General features: G+C 34.6%; 2 protein-coding genes across 4 annotated transcripts; one reads left to right on the top strand and one right to left on the bottom strand.

The window, feature by feature from the left end:
- The first annotated feature begins 1,207 nt into the window (after nucleotides 1-1,207).
- Nucleotides 1,208-3,800, top strand: LOC126926504 (cytochrome b5-like). 2 transcript variants are annotated; one of them, XM_050742797.1, is made up of 5 exons: nucleotides 1,208-1,303; nucleotides 2,488-2,744; nucleotides 3,011-3,139; nucleotides 3,231-3,304; nucleotides 3,491-3,800. In XM_050742797.1, exons 2-5 carry the CDS (start codon nucleotides 2,625-2,627, stop codon nucleotides 3,525-3,527), a joined length of 360 nt encoding a protein of 119 aa, XP_050598754.1. In that variant the 5' UTR covers nucleotides 1,208-1,303; nucleotides 2,488-2,624; the 3' UTR covers nucleotides 3,528-3,800. The 2 variants fall into 2 exon arrangements, with proteins under 2 accessions (XP_050598754.1, XP_050598753.1); XM_050742796.1 differs by lacking the exon at nucleotides 1,208-1,303 and having other exon boundaries at nucleotides 2,265-2,744.
- A 385-nt stretch (nucleotides 3,801-4,185) lies between these two features.
- LOC126926500 (transient receptor potential protein) lies at nucleotides 4,186-19,646 on the bottom strand. 2 transcript variants are annotated; one of them, XM_050742789.1, is made up of 18 exons: nucleotides 19,478-19,646; nucleotides 16,879-17,097; nucleotides 16,027-16,171; nucleotides 15,651-15,746; nucleotides 14,965-15,107; nucleotides 14,096-14,297; nucleotides 13,833-14,003; nucleotides 13,390-13,624; nucleotides 12,659-12,811; nucleotides 12,347-12,492; nucleotides 12,077-12,183; nucleotides 11,707-11,840; nucleotides 11,415-11,544; nucleotides 11,066-11,261; nucleotides 10,818-10,982; nucleotides 6,768-6,990; nucleotides 5,339-5,767; nucleotides 4,186-4,780 (listed from the first exon to the last, which is right to left on the bottom strand). In XM_050742789.1, the coding sequence occupies exons 2-18, from the start codon at nucleotides 17,031-17,033 to the stop codon at nucleotides 4,260-4,262; spliced, it is 3,351 nt and encodes a 1,116-aa protein (XP_050598746.1). In that variant the 5' UTR covers nucleotides 17,034-17,097; nucleotides 19,478-19,646; the 3' UTR covers nucleotides 4,186-4,259. The 2 variants fall into 2 exon arrangements, with proteins under 2 accessions (XP_050598746.1, XP_050598747.1); XM_050742790.1 differs by lacking the exons at nucleotides 4,186-4,780; nucleotides 6,768-6,990 and having other exon boundaries at nucleotides 5,612-5,767.
- Nucleotides 19,647-20,161: the final 515 nt, after the last annotated feature.

Raw genomic sequence — 20,161 nt, 5'->3', positions numbered from 1 at the left:
GCCGTTCTACGTAGAATTTAATATTTGTACCAAGAACAATGTGGATAAAGTTATAGCAGTAAATTCTTTCTAATTGTCGTAAATAATGAGAAAACATGTATGCTAGACATCAGGGCCGAAATGCCCATTGAAGAGCTTGGAAAACTTCAGGTGAATCGGTAGGGATTGGTAATCGTTGTACATAAAATTTAATTAATGAACTAAAAGTGCAGGACCACTCGTATCGATAATCTCCCAGTAAAAATTTAAGTTCCAGTCCGTCCCTGGGTACGTTAACAGAAATTAATGATAAAACCAAGAAAAAAAAAGTAATATGGTGCAGGTTAGCAATTAGGGCAGTCTTACATGATTAATTAATACTTGATCTATTTAATCTCTAACTAGTGTTATCTTATCTTACTACTATCATTTTTAGTTTTTAGAACTTTTTTATTTTTACTATTTAATTGTGCTGTAGTATGATATATATTCGTAATTTCATCTTCTTCGATATTTTTAAACCAATATTTATGTTAGTTATCTGAAGATTATTTAAATAAAAAATCGTTTTTATTTCTTACTGATTATTTATATCCAAAAATTATTTAATGTATTATATTATAAACACAATTATCTTGGCTTGGAAATTTACATATGTATATCATTTAATGATATTGTAAATTAATAGTATTTCTTTCTTTCGGAATTTAGTCGGTAAGAATGGTCAAGATCATTGAATAAGGATACTAATAACATTCGTTATCACAATCTTTTAGTTTGCACTCAGTTTACAAATTTCTAGGGACATTACTTTTAAAATAGCGTAGGATTCAAAAAGTTTCTTGATCAAATATTATTGCAACTTTTTTACATCGAATTTTTCTTTGAATAAAAAATCTCATTAATTAACAGAAGTAAATTCATCTTTGAAAATCAGCCGATTTTTTAAAGGAATATTTGCAAATTGTAGCTCATTTACAAATATCAATTACCATGAAAAGTTACCTGATACAGGAGTAGAATATCTAAATAAAATTATTATTATTTAAATAATTATTACTATCAATAAATCATAATTATTAAATAATAATTGAATTATCATTATAAAATACAATTTAATTGTAATTGTTGAATATATAGTACATTTGTATTGTAGTGAGAGTGGGGGAACCTAGAGCGAAAACACAAACAAATATGTATCCTCTCCCTAGTATGTGCGTGAGCGTCGTATGGTGGTTTAGGCCTCCGTTGAGAAAAGAGAGCAATGCGTAGTGTGAAATCTCGTGCGTTAGGCCTCCGGCGAGTAACTCATGTGGCAAGCAAAGTTATGTGAATATTCAAATAAAGTTCTTTGTAATACCTCTTCAAATTCTCTCCATACCTTAACAATAATAAATAAACAATTCTATTTACATCTTCTACTCTTGTATATTTTTGTATATGATTGTATATAATTGTGATAAATAGAATATTTTAAATTCTCAAGAATCACTCGAAATTCTAAAATATTGATTTACCTTAAGAATAAATCTACAACGAAAAAGATATCATTAATATGTTATTTCTCAAATATTTAACTTTTTCGAAGAACCAAACATTTATAAACGAAGTAACTAATCTTTTATCAGGTTTTTAATGCAAATATTTCACTGTTTCTCGTGTCGTATTTCCTACTGTAAAGATACATACATACATATATGTATGACGTAAATCTTCATAATGACCTCTTCATAATGATTCTTCAGAATAATTATCCCACATCAATAGTAGTTATATAACAGTAAATTATCAACAAGAACTATTACTTAAGAATAGATTGTATAAAATTTGACTAATTTTAGTCACCAGTAACATTCCTCTGTTATCTGTTAATTGAGTATATTCGTCGATTATATATATATATATATTTGTTGTTTCAATAACAAAATCCAGATGTAATCTTATTTTATCACTACTTAACATAAAATCATCGCTGTATCAGAGTATCATAATTTACATCTTTTTCATTTCTTAACAATTTTTTTTAATTTTCGAAATCTTGCACTGTATTATTATTTATAAACGTACTTTAAATTTATGAAATATACATTTTTTATCGAAGTATTCGGAATATCGTTTTACCTTTCTTTGATTAAAGAAATTTTCACTGTATTATTAATTAAAATTTTGGTTAATTTATTAATCGTGTTAATGAGAAGAAGAACGAAATATTAAAGGCGTAATGTTAACAAAATTATCAGAGGCAGATAAAATAAGCAGAAAATTAAATAGTATAAAAAATAGTACAGGAAGTCCCCAGTTAAAGAAAAAAAAAAAAAACTGTTACAAAATCATCGAAAGAGTCAGATTAGTTAATCGAATTTCCGAGCACACAACATAGATAAAACCGAAAACATAATAGTTTTCCTCTTAAAATTCCCAATCTCTCAGACGTGACGTGTGTTATCTTGGTTTATCGCATATGCGAAGTTGATCACGTCTGTGTACTTTTTCCTTGTTTCATTATAGATCAATCGCGCTAACTGATATTCCTTCATTCAACAGCCGAGTTGAGAAGAGGATGGATCTCTCTGAAATTGTTTAATTAAATTCATTAGACAAGAAAACTTTGAAACTTATTTCTTAACCTTTATTGATCATAAAAAATGAGCGAATTACCAAGATATTCGTTGAAAGAAGTGGCGAAACACGATGGGAAAAACGAAGGGAGCCTCTGGATCGTCATTGATGATATGGTATATGACATTACCGATTACAAACATAAGGTAAGCGAGCAAAGATATAAAAAGAATTACAAAAGATTGCAAAAGCGATTGTAAAATATGTTCGAAATAAATGAAAAATGAAGTAATTCGTAATTACATTTATTTAATTATAAATTATAAGATAGAGAAAATGAGAAGAAATCTTTGAATAATTTTTTTGCAATATGGTATTTACGGAAAATTGAGAAACTTGTAGCATTAAAATTGAAAATATTTTTTTACACGTTAGGAGTAATTCTTAATCAAAATTTAAAAATTGATTTCAGCATCCTGGCGGAAAAGAGTTATTGGAAGAGTATGCAGGACAAAATGCAACACGTGGATTCGAGGAAATTGGACATTCTTTAGATGCAAGACGTATGTTGAAGACGTTGCTTGTGGGTGAATTAGTGGAGGTAAAAATATATAATTTATATTTTCGCATTATCATTTTATACCTTTTATATAAGTAGTTACAATCGTCGAAACATTTATTTTACATTATAGGAAGATAAAATAAGTAATAGAAGAAAAGAGAATAACGTCTCCACTAAAATGAAAACGCAGAGAAACGGGAGAGGGTATGAAACAATTTTTTTAAGTCAAAGATGTGTTAAAATGTTACAATAAAATAATAGAAAAAATATTAGAAAAATAGTAAAATAAGATAAATTTTGATAAATTGTGAATAGAATATTGAGAGAGAGAGAGAGAGAGAAGTATTTTTTACATATAAATATTAACAACAAAATAATTTTCATTTGCAGGTTTTTGTCAATATTATGTTTCAAATGTGTAACGTGACACAAGGAAATAACTGGATAAATCCATTTCTGATTAAATTACATTAATTTATTTTATTCCTTTTTATACTACCAATATACATATAGAGCTAATTATAAATTACTATGTAGAGAAAGAATTATTATTTTTATTAATTATTACGTACAAGTTTGTTTAAAAAAATCGCCTCTTAAAGCTTCTATTCGATGTGAAAGTCGAGAGAATCGAAAGTACATACTCACGTTGGCAGCATGCTAAGTGTATACGAATAAAAAACATGAATCAATCAATGAATCCTGTGAATGAATGTTCATTTGTTTCTAAAACTGTTTTACAATATTGTTCGTTTTGCTGTCTGTCGTTCCTTTTATCTCACGCCTACATTAATTCTCGATAATAACTAAAACTTATAGCAAATTAGACGATACTACTGAAGAAGGAAAAATGTAAAAGATAAAATCACATATATATAAATTATAAATTAATTAATATATATAAATTAATCTAAATTTCTTAATAAATTAATTAGTGTCAAAGAATTAAACTGTCTTGTCGACGTTTAATGACAATTACTTATAATGTCGTTTCCAGAAAAAAGAAATAATACAAGAAGAAAAAGACAGATACGAAAATAAAAACGGTGTCTTTTTTCTCGATTATTGTAAATTATTATAACTGGAACTCATAACTACAAGACAATTAAATTACCAACGCCTTCACTCGTCAAAAAAATTTCCTGCTAAACAAAGAAATTTAAATCCATCCACCCATTATCTGGCCAGTTGCCTTCGATTTTCCCCTCAATTTTGTCGTAGCTACCGGAACATTATCTTCATTAGCCGCAGGTTTTGATGGCTCGCTGTTCGATTCCTTTTTCTTTTCTCCTTCATCCTTCTTCTTTTCTTCCTCTTTCTTCTTCTTCTCTTCTTCCATTTCCTTTTTCCTTTTTTCTTCTTCTTCCCTTTTCTTTTTCTCCTCGTCTTCGGTGTTCTTCCTATCTCCTTCCTCTTTTTCCGGCAATGGTTTTGTATCTGTTGGGTTTTTCGCTAAACCAGCCTTGCTCTGAGGTGAATTTCCAACCTCTCCTTCCTTCGGATCCTCGGGAATCGGAGACGGTGCCCTCACTTCTATCGAAACTGCTTTCTCTCCACCTTTCTCCAAGCTACCACTGCTCAAAGATTTTAGTAGAGTCTTTTTCAAGATCGGCGTTGCATGGACAGGCTCGGTTACAATTCGAACGGATTTTTGCGATCCTTCAACATCATTCTTACTTTCTATAGGCAACAAAAAATAAAATTACAAATGTACTTTATTGTATGCAATTAATACTAAGAACTATTCGAGTTAAAATCCAAATTCATTGAAATTTTATAGTCTTGTAAATTAATTAATTTTTTAGGGTTACAACGGCGCATTCTTGAATAATATTCATGTGAGTAATTTTTTTCGAAATACGTTATGTATTTCCATTTATTTGATAAAAGCTTTATGCTTTAGTCCAAGATAGTTCTAGTGCTAACATCTTATTAAAAAAAAAAGGAGTAAGAAAAATATAAAAATGTCTGAGACAGTCAGAGAAGAATGATTTTCCTTCGTGTCCTAATTTTTTAAACAATTAATTTTGCGTCAACTATAGTGAGCTGATTTTACAAGGTCAACCAGAAGACACGGATCGGTTCTCTGCATGAAGAAGCTGTGTCCAAGTTAAGCTTTAGAATTTAGGAAGCTTCGACCTTATTACTACAAATATTTATTATCTCTATAAATAACAATAATAAAGGACATTAGTATAGTAAAAAAGACATAAGTATGAGGAAAAAAGATACACTTACCCCCCTCCTCCTTTTGCTCTGGAACAGGTCTTGCCCGACCTATCATGAATTTCGCGTAGGCGATCCTCGTGGTCGGTGATACTTCCAATAGATTAGGATTGTAATCAACCAAACGATTAGGATCTAACGAGGCCAAGTCCGAATTCTGAGTTTGTAAGTGCCTACGTATACTGCGTCGCGTTTGTTTCATAGTGGCCTCGGTCGTGCTACCAATAGGATCCTTTACGAAAGTGTTCTTCCGGACCATGGCGTTCCAGTCTTTCTTCTTGCTTCCGCTACTCTTTCGACCAATAGCCTTCGCGATTTGACTGAACACATCTTTAGGTTCCTTCTCACTCTGAATCACGGCGTTCACGATGCCCTCTACTATACCGATCTGGAAGTCCTTTTGCAGTCGACGTTCCATCACACGACCTTTCTTGCCAGATACTAATGAAAACAATTATTATTGATTGTTATTTATTATTAATAGCAGGTTGCGGATTTTTTACATCTACAGATACAAAATGCGCATGTGCTTGCAACAATATTTGGTAGTTTCTATTTACATTAGATATTTTTAGACGCGTTTATAAAAATATAATTTTGCATAAATATTCGCAATTTAATTATTAGCCGTATTGTATCATTTTAGTTGATTTACTTTCTTACGCGAGAGAAAAGATTTGTCTTTTAGGTAAATTATAATCTTTCTCGTATACGTGGTATTTTATTTCACAATCTTTCTCCATCTTTCAAGCAACTTGAATATTTCACCCTTCCAGAACCTCCCAGATTTTTTGACGAAGAATTTTTCAATATGACTTTTTACGTTGACCAAGGAATTACAAACACTATAATAACATTCTGTGTATAGCACCCATTGCTTTCTTTACTGTTTTATTTAACAATAGTTAACATTTTTATATGATGCCGCAAGAAGTATGTAAGACGCGAATTCGCGTCAGCAGTCCGCAAAGTGTTAATATTAACCTGAATATTTCTATATCTTTTATATCTTGAAAGAGCAGATGACTGAATACATATTTCTATATTTCTTTGAAGAAATTACTCATATCAAAGCTTCATAGTATATACATACACCTGGATAATGTAATATCAACTAATGCAAACATAATGTTCGTTTTCAATTAAAGATAAACCATACAAGTTTCAGTATTTTTTGTGAGATATAACGTAAATAGTTATCGTATCTCCAACAATAACAAACAATAATCACATGAACTCATTCTCATATTGTTAATCGTAAATTTAAAATAGCAACCGAGTATAACTAATTTTTCGATATTCTATCGCTGTAATCTACGATATGAATCTTAGATTAGTCTTATCTTAGATTAGAATCAAATAGTATTCATGAATTGCATAATAAAATAATGAAACAGGGATAGTTGAAGATACAATATGGCGGAAGCAATTTGAATCTTACGTGCGGCATCCTGTTTGTCGAGCGTTGGTGTTCTCATTCCGTTTTGTCGAAGTATATCAATAAGCTCGTATCGTAACGTGGAAATGTCCTGTCTGATCTCCATTACGTCGTCTTCGGTGATACCGAACTCGTCTCGTTTCCTTTGTTCCGCAGTTACATAACGTCTGATGAGTAATCGCATCACCGTGTCATGTCTTGCCAACGCTTTTTCTCTAGACTTTTTCTGAAAATTATTTTTAAAGATTTCTTTTAGTTCAGTAGTGGCGATTTCGCGAACATTAATGTAGGATCTTTACTACAATTAGTTTATTTACAAGAAATGGATTAAACAGATGTTGGTTAAACAGAAACGATGATTGTTTAACGTTAACTAATCACAATAACGTATTATAATTAAGACAATTAAATAGTTAATTCACAACTCTCGTCACCACGGATCCAATGCTCTCACGACAACGCAATTCGCACTCTCTGGCTTCTCAACTCACACTGACTATTAATTCGTCTTTGTCCTTTGCCCCTTAGCAATTCCTTGTCTTTTGTCTTAGCTCCACCACGCAGGTGTTCCGCAACCGCTCGTGGCTAGGATCACGCAGGCCTTTTTCGCAAAACTATTCGATTGAAGGACCGACGATACGTTGTTGGGCCTGTCGATACTTCGGCTTTCTCGCGACATTGTTTATAGTTCACCCGATATCTCTTTTCGTCCACGATACTACACTCGGTCATTTTGACAAACACATCTGTCCTCGGATGTTCTCATCACCGCCAGTTTCACTCGCACCACTGACTTCAACAATATCCCACCATTTCATATGATCAGCCGCCGTGGAGGTCGTTTGCGGCCCCTCGTGTTCGCCTTCTCGCTGCATCATGTAACGGTCATTTCGCGAAACTTTTACCGCGCGGTACGGCCCAAGGAACTTCAAATGCAGCTTTAGCCCAGGGTCGGCCTACGTCCTCTTGATCGCCACCAGATTTCCCGTCTTGTACATTGTCGTCTTCTTGCGTCTCTTGTTAAACGCCCTTCACCAACAAGAGGTCGAATTGATAGCTCGCCTTCGCACTACCTGAGATTTTTTTGTAGCCGCCTCATTCTCGCTTTTCATTCGCTGCATAAAACTCACGCTAGGCTTTGTTTGTTCGACTGTACAATTCGCACGATACTCTGTACATCCTACGAAAATTTCATCGCAACCGTCCGTGTTGTCTCCATTAAAGTTAATTCGCTGCCGGTGTCTATCAGCGCGGTCAATTTAAAATTTCCGATCTTAATGTCTTTACCACGTTACGTCTGTAACAATTGCCACGTACTACAAACCTCTTTAAGGGACTCGCTCAGATTCTCGCACTTTGATGCGATGTGTCCGTAACTACACTTACAGCACTTAGGGCTTCTCGACCTATTCGCACAATTCGCACTCATACGGTCTTTGTCATCACAATTGTAACATCTTGTCTTTTTCACTACATCTCCAGATTGACTGGGTTTCTTGTTATTCTCGATTTTGGCCGGCTTCACAGTCGACTTTGCTCTACGACACTTCTGTTCCTCGTACATAATTAATCTTTTCCTTAACGCTTTGATTGACGTAGCGCCGTACAGTGTAGACTTGTTGCTTTTGTCACGTAAAATAAAAAAGAGGTAGCTCAGACGAAAAGAAAAATAAAATGTAACAAAAAAAAAAAGCAAGAGAATTTATTTCTTGAACTCTGAGTTTACACTGGTCGTGATTTGGTTCTGAGCTCCAGCCGTGACTTTTCAAGACTGAAGCTCTTGCAATTTGACTTTCGATGAGATCTGTTTCTTTTTTGTTTGTCACCCTTCAATATCCCCACTACCCTGTAGGCGTACGCAACCGTTGCTACGCTTCTAGAACATTCGGTGGAAGGACCGTTGGGATATCGATGACTCATTAGGCACTTCGGCGATATACATTGTCGCCAAGTTCGCCACATCTTTATCTCCATCATCGGTCCATCGGATTCGAAGGGCGCCGATCGTGACACTTTCTTCGTCTACTATTCCGTCTATAATGTGTTCCACTTTTGCTTCCTCTTCCATATCCACAAGGCTGGTTATTTCAAACATGCGATACATATAAGCCAAGCATGCTTCATCATTTCTCTGTTTCGTTTCTCTGAGTAACTGGTGCACTTGACGACTATTAATTTTTTTAGAGAATTTTTTAATCAGCCCTCTCTTCAGCTCATGCCAAGTCCTAGTACGGCACTCGAAACTCGCAAATGTTTTTGCTGGTATTTTCAGCAGTCTCCTCACATAAATCGCCCTCTGTCCTTCTGACCACATGCACATGTCTGCAATTTTCTCGAACGACTCGAACCATCGGCCGACATTTTCGCTGTTATCACCACTGAACGACTCTAATGTATCTTCGACGTCTTTGAAGCTCAATATCGAACCAACACATGAGATCCTGGTGCACCCCTCGCGTGCCTCTCCTGCATTCTCTTACGTCTTTTTTATCGTTTTCATCCATGGCCGCTTGCAGCCGCGCGCGTAGTTCAATTTTTCTGCCCGTTGTTTTTAACCCTAAACTAGCGAGGCGCGCTCTCAACTCTTTCGTCCTTAGCTTTTCCAGGTTTTCGTTTTCATCTCGATCGCGCTCAGCTCTCTGCACGCTTCCTGAGCCTCGCTGGTCTGTTGATCCTTCACCGCTTGTCGATCCCTTAAGATTCGATTGTCCAGCCCTACACGCTCGATTCAGCAATCAATACTGACTTTGCACCGGATATTGGTAAGTTCATCTATGCGAGCTCATTCCTTAATTCTTTCAGCGTCAAACTTTCTTCACTTGATAATTATTCGTCTTCAATGTTTGCCATTTTTATTTTTTCAACACTACACTAATGTCAACGGTCAACGATATCGTCTTTTATCGCACCACGCACCGGCAAATCCAAAACTAGCACGGATAGTTCTGTTAAACATTTCGTTTTCTGTCTTGTCCAATCCCGGGCGAGCACCAAAAATTGTAAGATCTTTACTACAATTAGTTTATTTACAATAAATGGATTAAACAGGAAACGATGGTTGTTCAACGTGAACTGATCACAATATTATAATTAAGTCGCTCGACTTAATATAATTATAATAACTATAATAAAATAAATATAATAATTATAATACGTATTATAATTAAGACAACTAGATAGTTAATTTGCAACACTCGTCACCATGGATTTAACGCTCTCTCTTGACAGAGCTATTCGCTCTCTCTGACTTCTCAACTCACACTGACTGTTAATTCGTCTTTGTCCCTTAACGACTCCTTATATTTTGCTTAGTCTCACGTTTTTTGTCTTAGCCCCAACACGCACGTGCGCTGTAACCGCTCGTGGCCAGGGTCACGCAGGCCTTTTCCACGAAACTATTCGATTGAAGGACCGACGATACGTTGTTGGGCCTGTCAACACTTTGACTTTCTCGCGACATTGTTTATAGTTCGCTCGATATCTCTTAGGCCTTTCGTTCACGATACTGCATTAATATTACAATTCTAAATTCTTATGTTAGATACCCTCTAAATTTAAATATTAGATTCAGCTAGAACCAAATATACGATAATCATTTATTATTCACATTATAGTACCATACCAGAATAATTTATTTATAATTCTCAATAAGAATTGATTGTAAACTACTTCCAAATAAAAAAAAATTCTTGTTATGTTAAGTCTGTCTCTAACAATAAATTCAACTGCATTTAAGTTTCCATCCTTAAGTTCCTTTATACTTAAATTTTTTCGTCCTTGAAATCTTAACCGTTTTTTCTCTTTTTATGGCTCTTTATCTCTTCTTCTTCTTCGAATTTTCTTGCTCCTGATCGTTTCACATTTTTAATTTTTTTTATCCTTTAAGTCTCTTCATTCCTACATCTTTTGTTATTAAATCCAAAGTTCCTTTATTTCATGTTACTACTTTATTAAACTACTTTACTTCTAAATATAAGTTTCTTTTGTATCTAACAATCATAATATTATAATATCATTTAAATTAGAACAGTAATAATTGAAGTATGTACACACAATCAAAGATCTGGTTTGCCGCCCGGTCTTCCCGCACTTGATGATCCTACTGAACGTTTTGCCGGTTGGAACCATGTTAAATGGAGGAGGCACAGTGTCACCATCTTCGAAGTAACTCATCCATAAGTGACTTCTGGCGAATTTCCATTCAGTGTCAGCTCTTTCCTACGTATTACATTAGCCGAATGATTCATTGATTATTTAATAAGAATAAACTCTGAATAAAAATATTTTATAATATATTGTACCGAGATGATTTGATAGGAATTAGACATCATGGCAATAAGCATGTTCAGTAACACGATAACGTTTATGACGGAGTAAGAACCGAACATGAGAAGCGCCCAGAATCTGGTGAAGCTTTTTATTCCAGTTAGATCAAACGACATCAGATCTACCATACCGAAACTGGCCCAAAAAAGCGATTGCGATGTCTCGAACAAACTGAAAATAGTTGTTGAGAAAATCAAAATTTGTGATTATATTAATTACAAAGGCCACAAGAAGTTTAGTAAAATTGTCAGATAATCTTTTCAAGTTTCAATTTCGTTACATGGTAAAAGCTCTTTTATCGTGGTTGTTACAGTCGTTACATACTTGGCGAAACGTCTCCAAATCGAACAAGCCTTCTCCTGATTATCAAAATCAGGTAGATCCGGAAAATCCTTCATATGATAACACTTTTGTTTCTCCAAATCCGCATAATACCACATTAGTTGATTCATTCCTAAATCAAACAAGACCTTCCATTTCTTTAATCCTTTTATCATTAGTAATGATAAAAACATTTGAACTTTGGAATTCTTAAAGCAAGATGATATCTTTAGTTTGGAAACAGATTAATGAGTTTCAAGGAGTGTGAATAAATGAACGTGAGAAAGTAGCTTACCACAGCCAAAGGCGAACAGCACCAGAGTATAAATGAAGAAGAACTTGATAATGTCTATTATCATCCTCCCCAGGGAAATTTGAAGTGGCCCGAGGTGAGGGTTCACGCTGAATATGTGAACTAGCTTCAAAAAACTGAAAACAGGCTATAGTTTTCACTTCAAAATTAACGTCACCTTCGTTCAACCAAATATTTTATTACTTGATTTGCAACGCCACTGCAATCACTAATTTAAGAAGAAATAATCTTTTCTGATAAAAACGAAAAGAATGTCCTTTAAGTCGATAGTTTCAGGTAATCATTCTTTTCAGAATTTCATCTTTTTTACTAAATTATCGTAAATGAGTAAATCTGGATAATACTGTGTTACCTGAAAATCATACCAGCTGCAAAGGCTCCCTCAGAAAGAAGCATAGGGTCGAAGGCGTGCCATTGATCTCTGGGATACCAAGGATCTAGGCCATTCCAGTATTCCCTCTATTACACAAATGATATAGAATAATCATTATATCTTCGATTAAATTAAATGGTTCTATTAGTTCATGTTTTGAGAACTTGATATTAAAAAAAGACGCTATAGGGTACGTAACTTTTTTTCATGGACATATTAACAATTAGAAAGTAGAGAAAGATATATTACCTGAACTACAATCCATGCGGTTACTCGTAACATTAACCAAATCACGTAAAACATATTCTGAACGAAGTCCACTATATTCCAAAGGTCTGATATATACTCCAGCAACCCATCCGACCATAATGATCTCATTTCGCCTATTACCAGACCTAAAAAATTTAAGCTAGTTAATCTACTCGTTAATTACCCTAAAATAAACAACAATAAACTAAACTGCACATAAACAGTTTTTAAAGTAAAATAAAATAACGTAAGGGAGGAAATATTGATTGTCCTTCTCTTGTTTTAAGCAAGCGTTCATCAAGGTCTGTTTACTGATTACGTAGATGATGACACCGGATTCGACGAAACCAGGAATGCAGCCACGTTCCCGTCTTTTCCATCCGGCCAGTATCTCGTGCATCCAGGCGTTCCCAAATAATTCGATTACCAGGTACTCGATACGTTGTGACGCCATCCCGAGAAGCACTAACGCAAATTCCAATCAGCTCGAGTCCTCGTTGCTCATTATAACTAAATTTCTAACAATTAATTCTTTTAACCGCCGTCCCTTCATTGAAAGTCTTGGCGGAGGAGCTGAGTGAAAACTTTGTTCTTTTCCAACGCGTAATTAGAAGTCGAATGTTAATTTGATTTCTTATTTTTAGAACAACGATAAATTTGTTTTCCATTCTATTGAGTTTGATTAGAGTAAAAATAATAATGGTTTGAATTGTGCAAGAATTTGTTGTTTCATAAATGTTCTTTATTTCGCTATTACTTTAACTATTAAATTAGTTACTTATTGAATTATTTAATAGTATTTAATAATACCGAATTAATTAATCGTCGCATTTAATCATTGAGAGAATTTGGAAAGGAGGAAGTTTTAGATTTGTGGAAATTAAGTAACAAATTTCAGAATTGCAGAATTTTATATATAAAGATTAATGGGATAACTTTTTTAACTTATAACTAATAAGTTATAAATATTCTTAAATTATAATGAAAGCAAATTGATCATTTTTTTTTACAGATAAAATTGATCAGAACATAGAGAGACTTACTTAAGAAGAACGCATAGGAAGAGGAGTGACAGATGAATTTGACGAAAGGTTTCTTCATGAACAAACCCATTGGTGACGTTGGCGAGAGCATATAGATTGTGCTGTACACTGGAAACATGGCGCCGAGCTTCCCGATCTCTATGAACTGTCCGATCATACTTTTTCTTCGAAAGCCAGGCAAACCGTCGTACCAGATAGCAGCCAGTAATTGTTGAACATTTGGGTGAGCCACGAACTTTAAATAACGTTAAAAATACTTACTATTAATCATTTGGAAATTGAAGTTCTATCAATTCATCGTTAGTTACTCATTTGTCAATCTTGCAGATATTGCATTAGTTGTTTGATATCAAAGTTGTAACGAACATAATAATATTATAATAAGAAAATGTTGTAAATCGAATTAGTAGATTTACTTTATATAAAAACATAACTTATTTCACCTGTTTCTGTTTGTATTTAATAGCAAGCTTGAGTCGATCCAGGGTTTGTCTTTCTCCAGGTTCCCAATTTTCGCCATGCGGATTATAATTCAACATTACCTCCAATTCCAGAGAGGTACGTGCGTGATCCAACAGGGCTGTAGCAAAATTTTGTGTTTGCTCCCGCATCTCCTATGATAGAAAATTAATTTTAATATACAACTATTTATTTAAAAGCTGTTGTAATAACAATGATAAGGGGTCGTAAATTAATTTATTATTACATTATATTCGAAACGAAATTCTTGTTCCATATGACTCAATCGACGAAGTTCCCAGGAGAGTTCGAAAGCGGTCAGAAGAGGGTCTCTCGACGATAAGGCGATTAAAGATGGTGATGTAAGCGCGCGATACGCGTTTATTCGCGCCTGAGAATGTCTCAAAGAATCCTGTTCGCTGGATGTCACACACTCGTCGCAACCACATCTTAGGGAAAATTGAAACGAATGAAAAATGTCGATAACGAAATATTATTGAATAAAGAGTTTTAAAAATTGAATAAAAATAGTAGAAAATTGTTAGTAAACAAAAGAGTGAGATGTTTGAAAACTTCCAAAGAATTTTGAAAAAATTATATTTTTCATAAAAGTTAAATGATGAATGAGAGGAAAATTAATTTAAAGTTAGAATAAATTTGTCTATAGGGTGGTTGAAGGTAACTAAAACGAGCGTAATGCTATTAGTATTACAGTGAAGGCAAAAATCTAACCTCAAAATCGGGCTGTCATATTTTTTAATAGAATCTAATGCAAGCACGTTACTGCTCGGCACGTTTTGAGATCAGCACGTGCCACTTCTACAATAACATAATTAGCACGTTTAATCGAATAACTGCACCGTAAGCGGCAGATGAGTATTGGCATGAAGCCAAAAAATACAGAATAACTAGTCTAGTTCGATTTAAAATATTCGAATTAACACTGTTTTGGTCGATTTTAGACAATTGTTCATAGATAGATAAGAAAATCTGAAAATTAAAGAAATTTATTTTCGTTTAAAATTCAGAACTCTTGGTCTAAGTGTATGCATGTAATGAAACGAATTAATAACGACGATGCTTTGTGAATGAATCTATTTCATTGTAGAACGATACCTGGCATCGTGAGGAGTGGGAAGCGTGGCACCACGATCTAGGAGGATTTTTAGAATTTCATAATTGTTCTTATGTGCTGCCAAAATCAGTGGGGTTATATCTGGTGTAAAGTTCGACGATGATCTGTCTACAGCTTCCCAACTCTGTAGGAAAATCCATGAAATTATAAGAAAAATAAATGAATTTGTGTGCTTTATAATAGCGAAATTTTCATATCTGTTTTCTTGAAATTTATAATATTAAATTAGGAAAATTACGAAATTCACAAAATTTCATAAAACTCTACAAACTCGTTTTCGAAGAATTTCACAATTTTACAATCATTTTGTATAAATAAATCTCTAATGAGGTTCACAAACATAATTGAAAGGAATGACGAAGATCATTAGCCCTATATCTATTGATAAAAAATGTTTACATATAATCTTGGAACTAAAATTTAATAACGAAAAATCAATCTTTGATATATCGATCTTAAATTTTTAAAATATAAATAATATAGAATTTATTTTCAGTAGAGATGAATTGGGGCATTGTAACATAGGAGATACAGAAAAAGTTTACTCTTAACTCCTTTACGTAGGAAGACTACGAATTTATCAAGTGAGACGAGTTAGCTTATCTTCCTCAGTTAACAGATTAATTGGCGAAAGAGAGAATATTTTATCTAAAAAAATTAATCTTACGTAAGGTTGACCAGGCTCGTGTATTTTTTCCTCCCATTCGAGAAGGATCTCCACAGCTTCCACGTACTCTTCTTTTATGGCGTGTAAGAGTGCATCCTGTAGGAGGAAGCAGAAATTATGTTGGTCGTGTACTATGCTTTTAAACGCGTGGACCCGTCGGTAGAAACTTTATCGGTATTGTGCGCTATATGTTACCATTTTCGTTGTATCATCCGTGTATTGTATAGCCAATTTACAACACAATGTAATATTATCTGTTACGTAACTTAAAGAAAAAAATATCCGAGAAAAGATCGATGATTTATTAGCAAGCATAATAAAAGAGCAATAAAACTCGTTGTAAAGTTTAATTGTTAATTACAATGGAAAATGTTACCTTCACTTGAATGCCTAAGTCGAGAAGTAGTCTGATGAGTTCAACATTCTCGTTCTCAATGGCGGCGATCAGAGCGGATCGGTTAAGAGGATCCACGCAGTTGATGTTGAGGATCTCTGGATGATCCTTGTTCTCTTCCAATAGTCTGATTCATAATGTTTAATTTTTTCTATATAATTTTTACATTTCCAATTTTTCTTTCTTTTGGAGACGATCGCAATAAAGTTTTAATTTTAAATGTTCAAGTATAGGTTATGGATCTCCATTATCAGCTATATCTCACAATCTTATAATTTTAGATCGTCAGCTTTATTTTCTACTTATAGCTACTTAACCTACATTAATATACATTTATCACCTATATATGCAAAGATCTCGAAAACATGAAATATTCTCTAAGAGGAACGAAGCTTGCAAAAATATAAAATTCAATAAAGAACTCGTACTCGTCACGCTTTCTTGATAAATCCATCTCAAAATCATCATAGTCGTTCAATCGCCCCTTGGCTTTCTAGCGGACTTTGGCTATTCAAGAGGAAATTACTCAAAGTAGTGACCTTGATAACTTACTAGTTTCAAGGCTATCGAAATCGGTGAAATGTACCCTATTCTAATTACTACCGACATCTATGCACGAAATCACATTGTATCGCGTAGGAAGAATAATCCTTTTGTCCCTCTGCCATCTCGAATACCATCCTTCGAGAAACGAATGCTAAGTAGCAGAAGTAACGAAGCAAGAAATCAAGCAACGATCCTCTCCCAACTTCGAGATCGATGCACCCTTCCCTCCTCCATCATCCCCGTTGCCATCCTTGACGATTTATCTTCCGGACAGACACGAAGGATTACCTTTTGACAGTGGCACAATCACCTCGTTCCGCGCTGAGCAGGAAGTGCTTCTCAACTGGGCCAAGACTGTAGTCCGAGGGCGGGTTTAAAGATTGCACCGATGGCGCTCTCGCCTCGTTCGCGAGAAGATTCTGCTGCGACTCTGATGGATTCATCTTGCAAGACTCGTGTCTCCCGCGATACTCACGTGGACTGGTTCATCGATCACGCAGGAAAAACCTACGAACGTTGGATGATTGTTAAATCCAGAAAGGTTCACATTTTCAAATGTTTATTGTTATTTGGGTGGATGTTTCCATTTCGGGTGAAGAGATAACGGTAGATAGAAATTGTATAATGAAAGTTGCATGAATTTTGAAATTCCTTGCCCGACCTCCTGGAGGACATTGACAGAGAATCGTGTAGCAATATGGAAGATTAGATGAGCAGAGAGAACGATCAAATATACCAAGATCTGACCCGAAACCCATATATTATTCATAAAACATGAATAAAATGTGAGACATATTTGAGACGTAGAGCTTTAAGATTCATTTACAATTGTATAATCTCAATTTAGAATTGCCTTTCTTTTGGAGTATGTTTAAAAAGATGTACGATGAACAATGTTTGAACAGATTAGTAACTATGAATTAAATCTTGAGCTCTGATCATATAATCTCAGAACATTATTCACAAAATGCCATGGAAACGACGTTATACGTTTCAAGAACTGAAACAGTATATGGACACTATCTCGGTGATACAATAGATTACAAGTAAGTACGTAAGTTACAACGCTACGTGGGTGAATGCGATCTCGATTTGTGATACGATTTCCCTCGTAGTATGTTCAAAAGATTGTATATAGTATATACAATATGATGGACGAAGAAACGTTTGCACGTATCCATAGCTATGAATTTGTGGCGGCACTCGACGACGGAACTTTCCGACGGCTTTGCGACACAAAGCGCTATATCATCAAAGCGTAAGGTCGACATGCTTAATGTACCATCGATATCCCTACGGTATTTTCGTCGAATATTCGGAAGAATGCATACGCAGCAACGGTCGCGGACGTCTAACGAATGCGAGCGTAGTGGGGATATCGAGGGGAAACAAAGAAAAGAATCCGTTCGGTTTTAAACAAAAGATTCATTCCGTTTCGAACAGCGAAGTGCGAAGGATCTAGTGTAACAGTGAAGCAGACACATTCGAGAAGCGCGATTGTTGATTGTTGACTGTTAATCGTTAAATAAACTTTATTGTTGGACATCGAGAGTATTTCTTGAGCACTTACATCTAACATGCACCCTAAATTAAATAAAAAATGTGATAAAGAAAATTCGTCTGAAAGTGTAATATTGAAATTTGAAATGTACAGGCAGCTGGAAAATGAATCGAAAATTAACTTGACGGATCGCGGTATCCAGATTAAGTTCTCTTAGATTAAATATCGAAATTGAATTATGGATTTCACGAAGGAAATGCGGAGCAATCGATAAGTATGACGTATATCCACGTTCATAAGATTATCTTCGGATCATTACAAAGGAATCCTGTATTCTCTGCTCAATCCGAGGAACTACTTTCCCTTTTGTCACGATCCCTTTGTCTTGCGACTTTTTCGCTGCATATGCAACTACATGAACAATATGAAAATAATATAGCTATATTCTCCTATAGTGTAGAGCATTTTCGCAGTATTAGGTTCATCGAGAAGATTATGAAAAATACTAAGAAACTTTCACTGCTGTTAAAAACCTTGATCGATAAACTATATCAGAGCAAAATGTTTCGTAAAAGTTACATTAGAAAAATTTGTAACACAGTTTTCACAGGCTTCTTTAGAAAGCTTTTTTAGATTACGGCTTTTACAAGATTATTTTGATAAGAAAATGTTCAATACTGAGGATCAGAGGCCTTGAAAGAACATTGTAAAAATAACAATGAAAAGTTCGATAACGAAAAGATAAATTGAATCGCTAAATAAATGTAAGATAATCGTAAATCTAAATATTTCTTTTTATTCGTACTATTATCACGTATATTACTTTTTCTTTTATTTATCTTTAAATCTTGTTAAATGTAAATTACGGATAACATTGAGTTTTACTGACGTGTAATTGGTTCAATGCAGATTCAAATTTCAACTAGAGTTTTCTTTTCGCGGAGAAGCTTCTGAAATTGTGTGTTCGATTACACGAAATACGGTCACATTAGTGAAACGATTCCATTGACCAATCAACATAGATGCAGTTATTCAAGAATCGCTATCTATATGCAGATGCGCTAGTTACAATAAATAGTAACTAGAAGATAGTTCTAGATATAATCGATAGATTTAATCGATAGTTTTAAGATATTCTTTTGTTTTTATCCCTAGTCGATGTAACAAAGTGCAATAAAGGTTATTCAGCTGAGAACGGTGTGATAGATTTATCTAAAGAATAAACTAATAGCTATTGTGATCCTACCTCTAAATACAGAAATAAGAACAAATTTTCACAAGTTTAACTGGACATAACTTACACCACGGATTCATCGATCATTTTAAACTATTCTAAACAAATCCTCACTACATCTACACACTATACACACGCGTAGTCAGTCGTACCTCGTAGTTTCTCTAGATCAACGTGAACCGTCGTCGGCCATCGCGATCTTCATCAACTCAATCTTCGATCGACTCAACGAACTCCTGCTCTACTCTGGTCTACTGGCCTCTCACTCGATAGCTCCAATCGTTTTGAAACTTGGTCACAAGTGACAGCGGAATAAAGCCGTGCGTTCACCAAAGCTCTGGATAGTTGGTCGAAGCCATAGGACGTCGGTCAGCTGGGGCATGGATTAGGCACAAACTCGTGGATCGCATCGAAAGAGGAACGCCTGGTGATCACATTGTGTATCCACGTGCACGAGATCCGAAGAATCTCTCGAGTCTATCATAATTCTTCGGATTAATGGACCACGACGGAGAAAAAGCACGGAAGAGACGAAGGGATGTTCGGAGACATTTCAGCCCCGATCGTTCTTCTTCGTTTGTTTCTGGACACGAGTTAATATGGCAAAGGAACCGCAGAATTTTTGTCGTCATTTATGAGGATGTGTTTGTATCATATGGTATACGTGTAAACAGCTTCAACGAATTTCCTCCGGGTTGATTGGGAGAAATAGCGACATTTAGAGGGGTTAATAGTTTGGGTGGTTTCCTTCTTTCTTTCCCTACGAAGTTTCGCTTGGCTATTTTGGCTTATTTCCGTTTTAGTGGTAGATGGATTTTTTCATGATGACTGTTCTT

The sequence above is a fragment of the Bombus affinis genome, chromosome 18 (genome assembly GCF_024516045.1).
Source record: "Bombus affinis isolate iyBomAffi1 chromosome 18, iyBomAffi1.2, whole genome shotgun sequence".
Taxonomy (NCBI): Eukaryota; Metazoa; Arthropoda; class Insecta; order Hymenoptera; family Apidae; genus Bombus; species Bombus affinis.
This window is presented reverse-complemented; position numbering and strand designations above follow the sequence as displayed.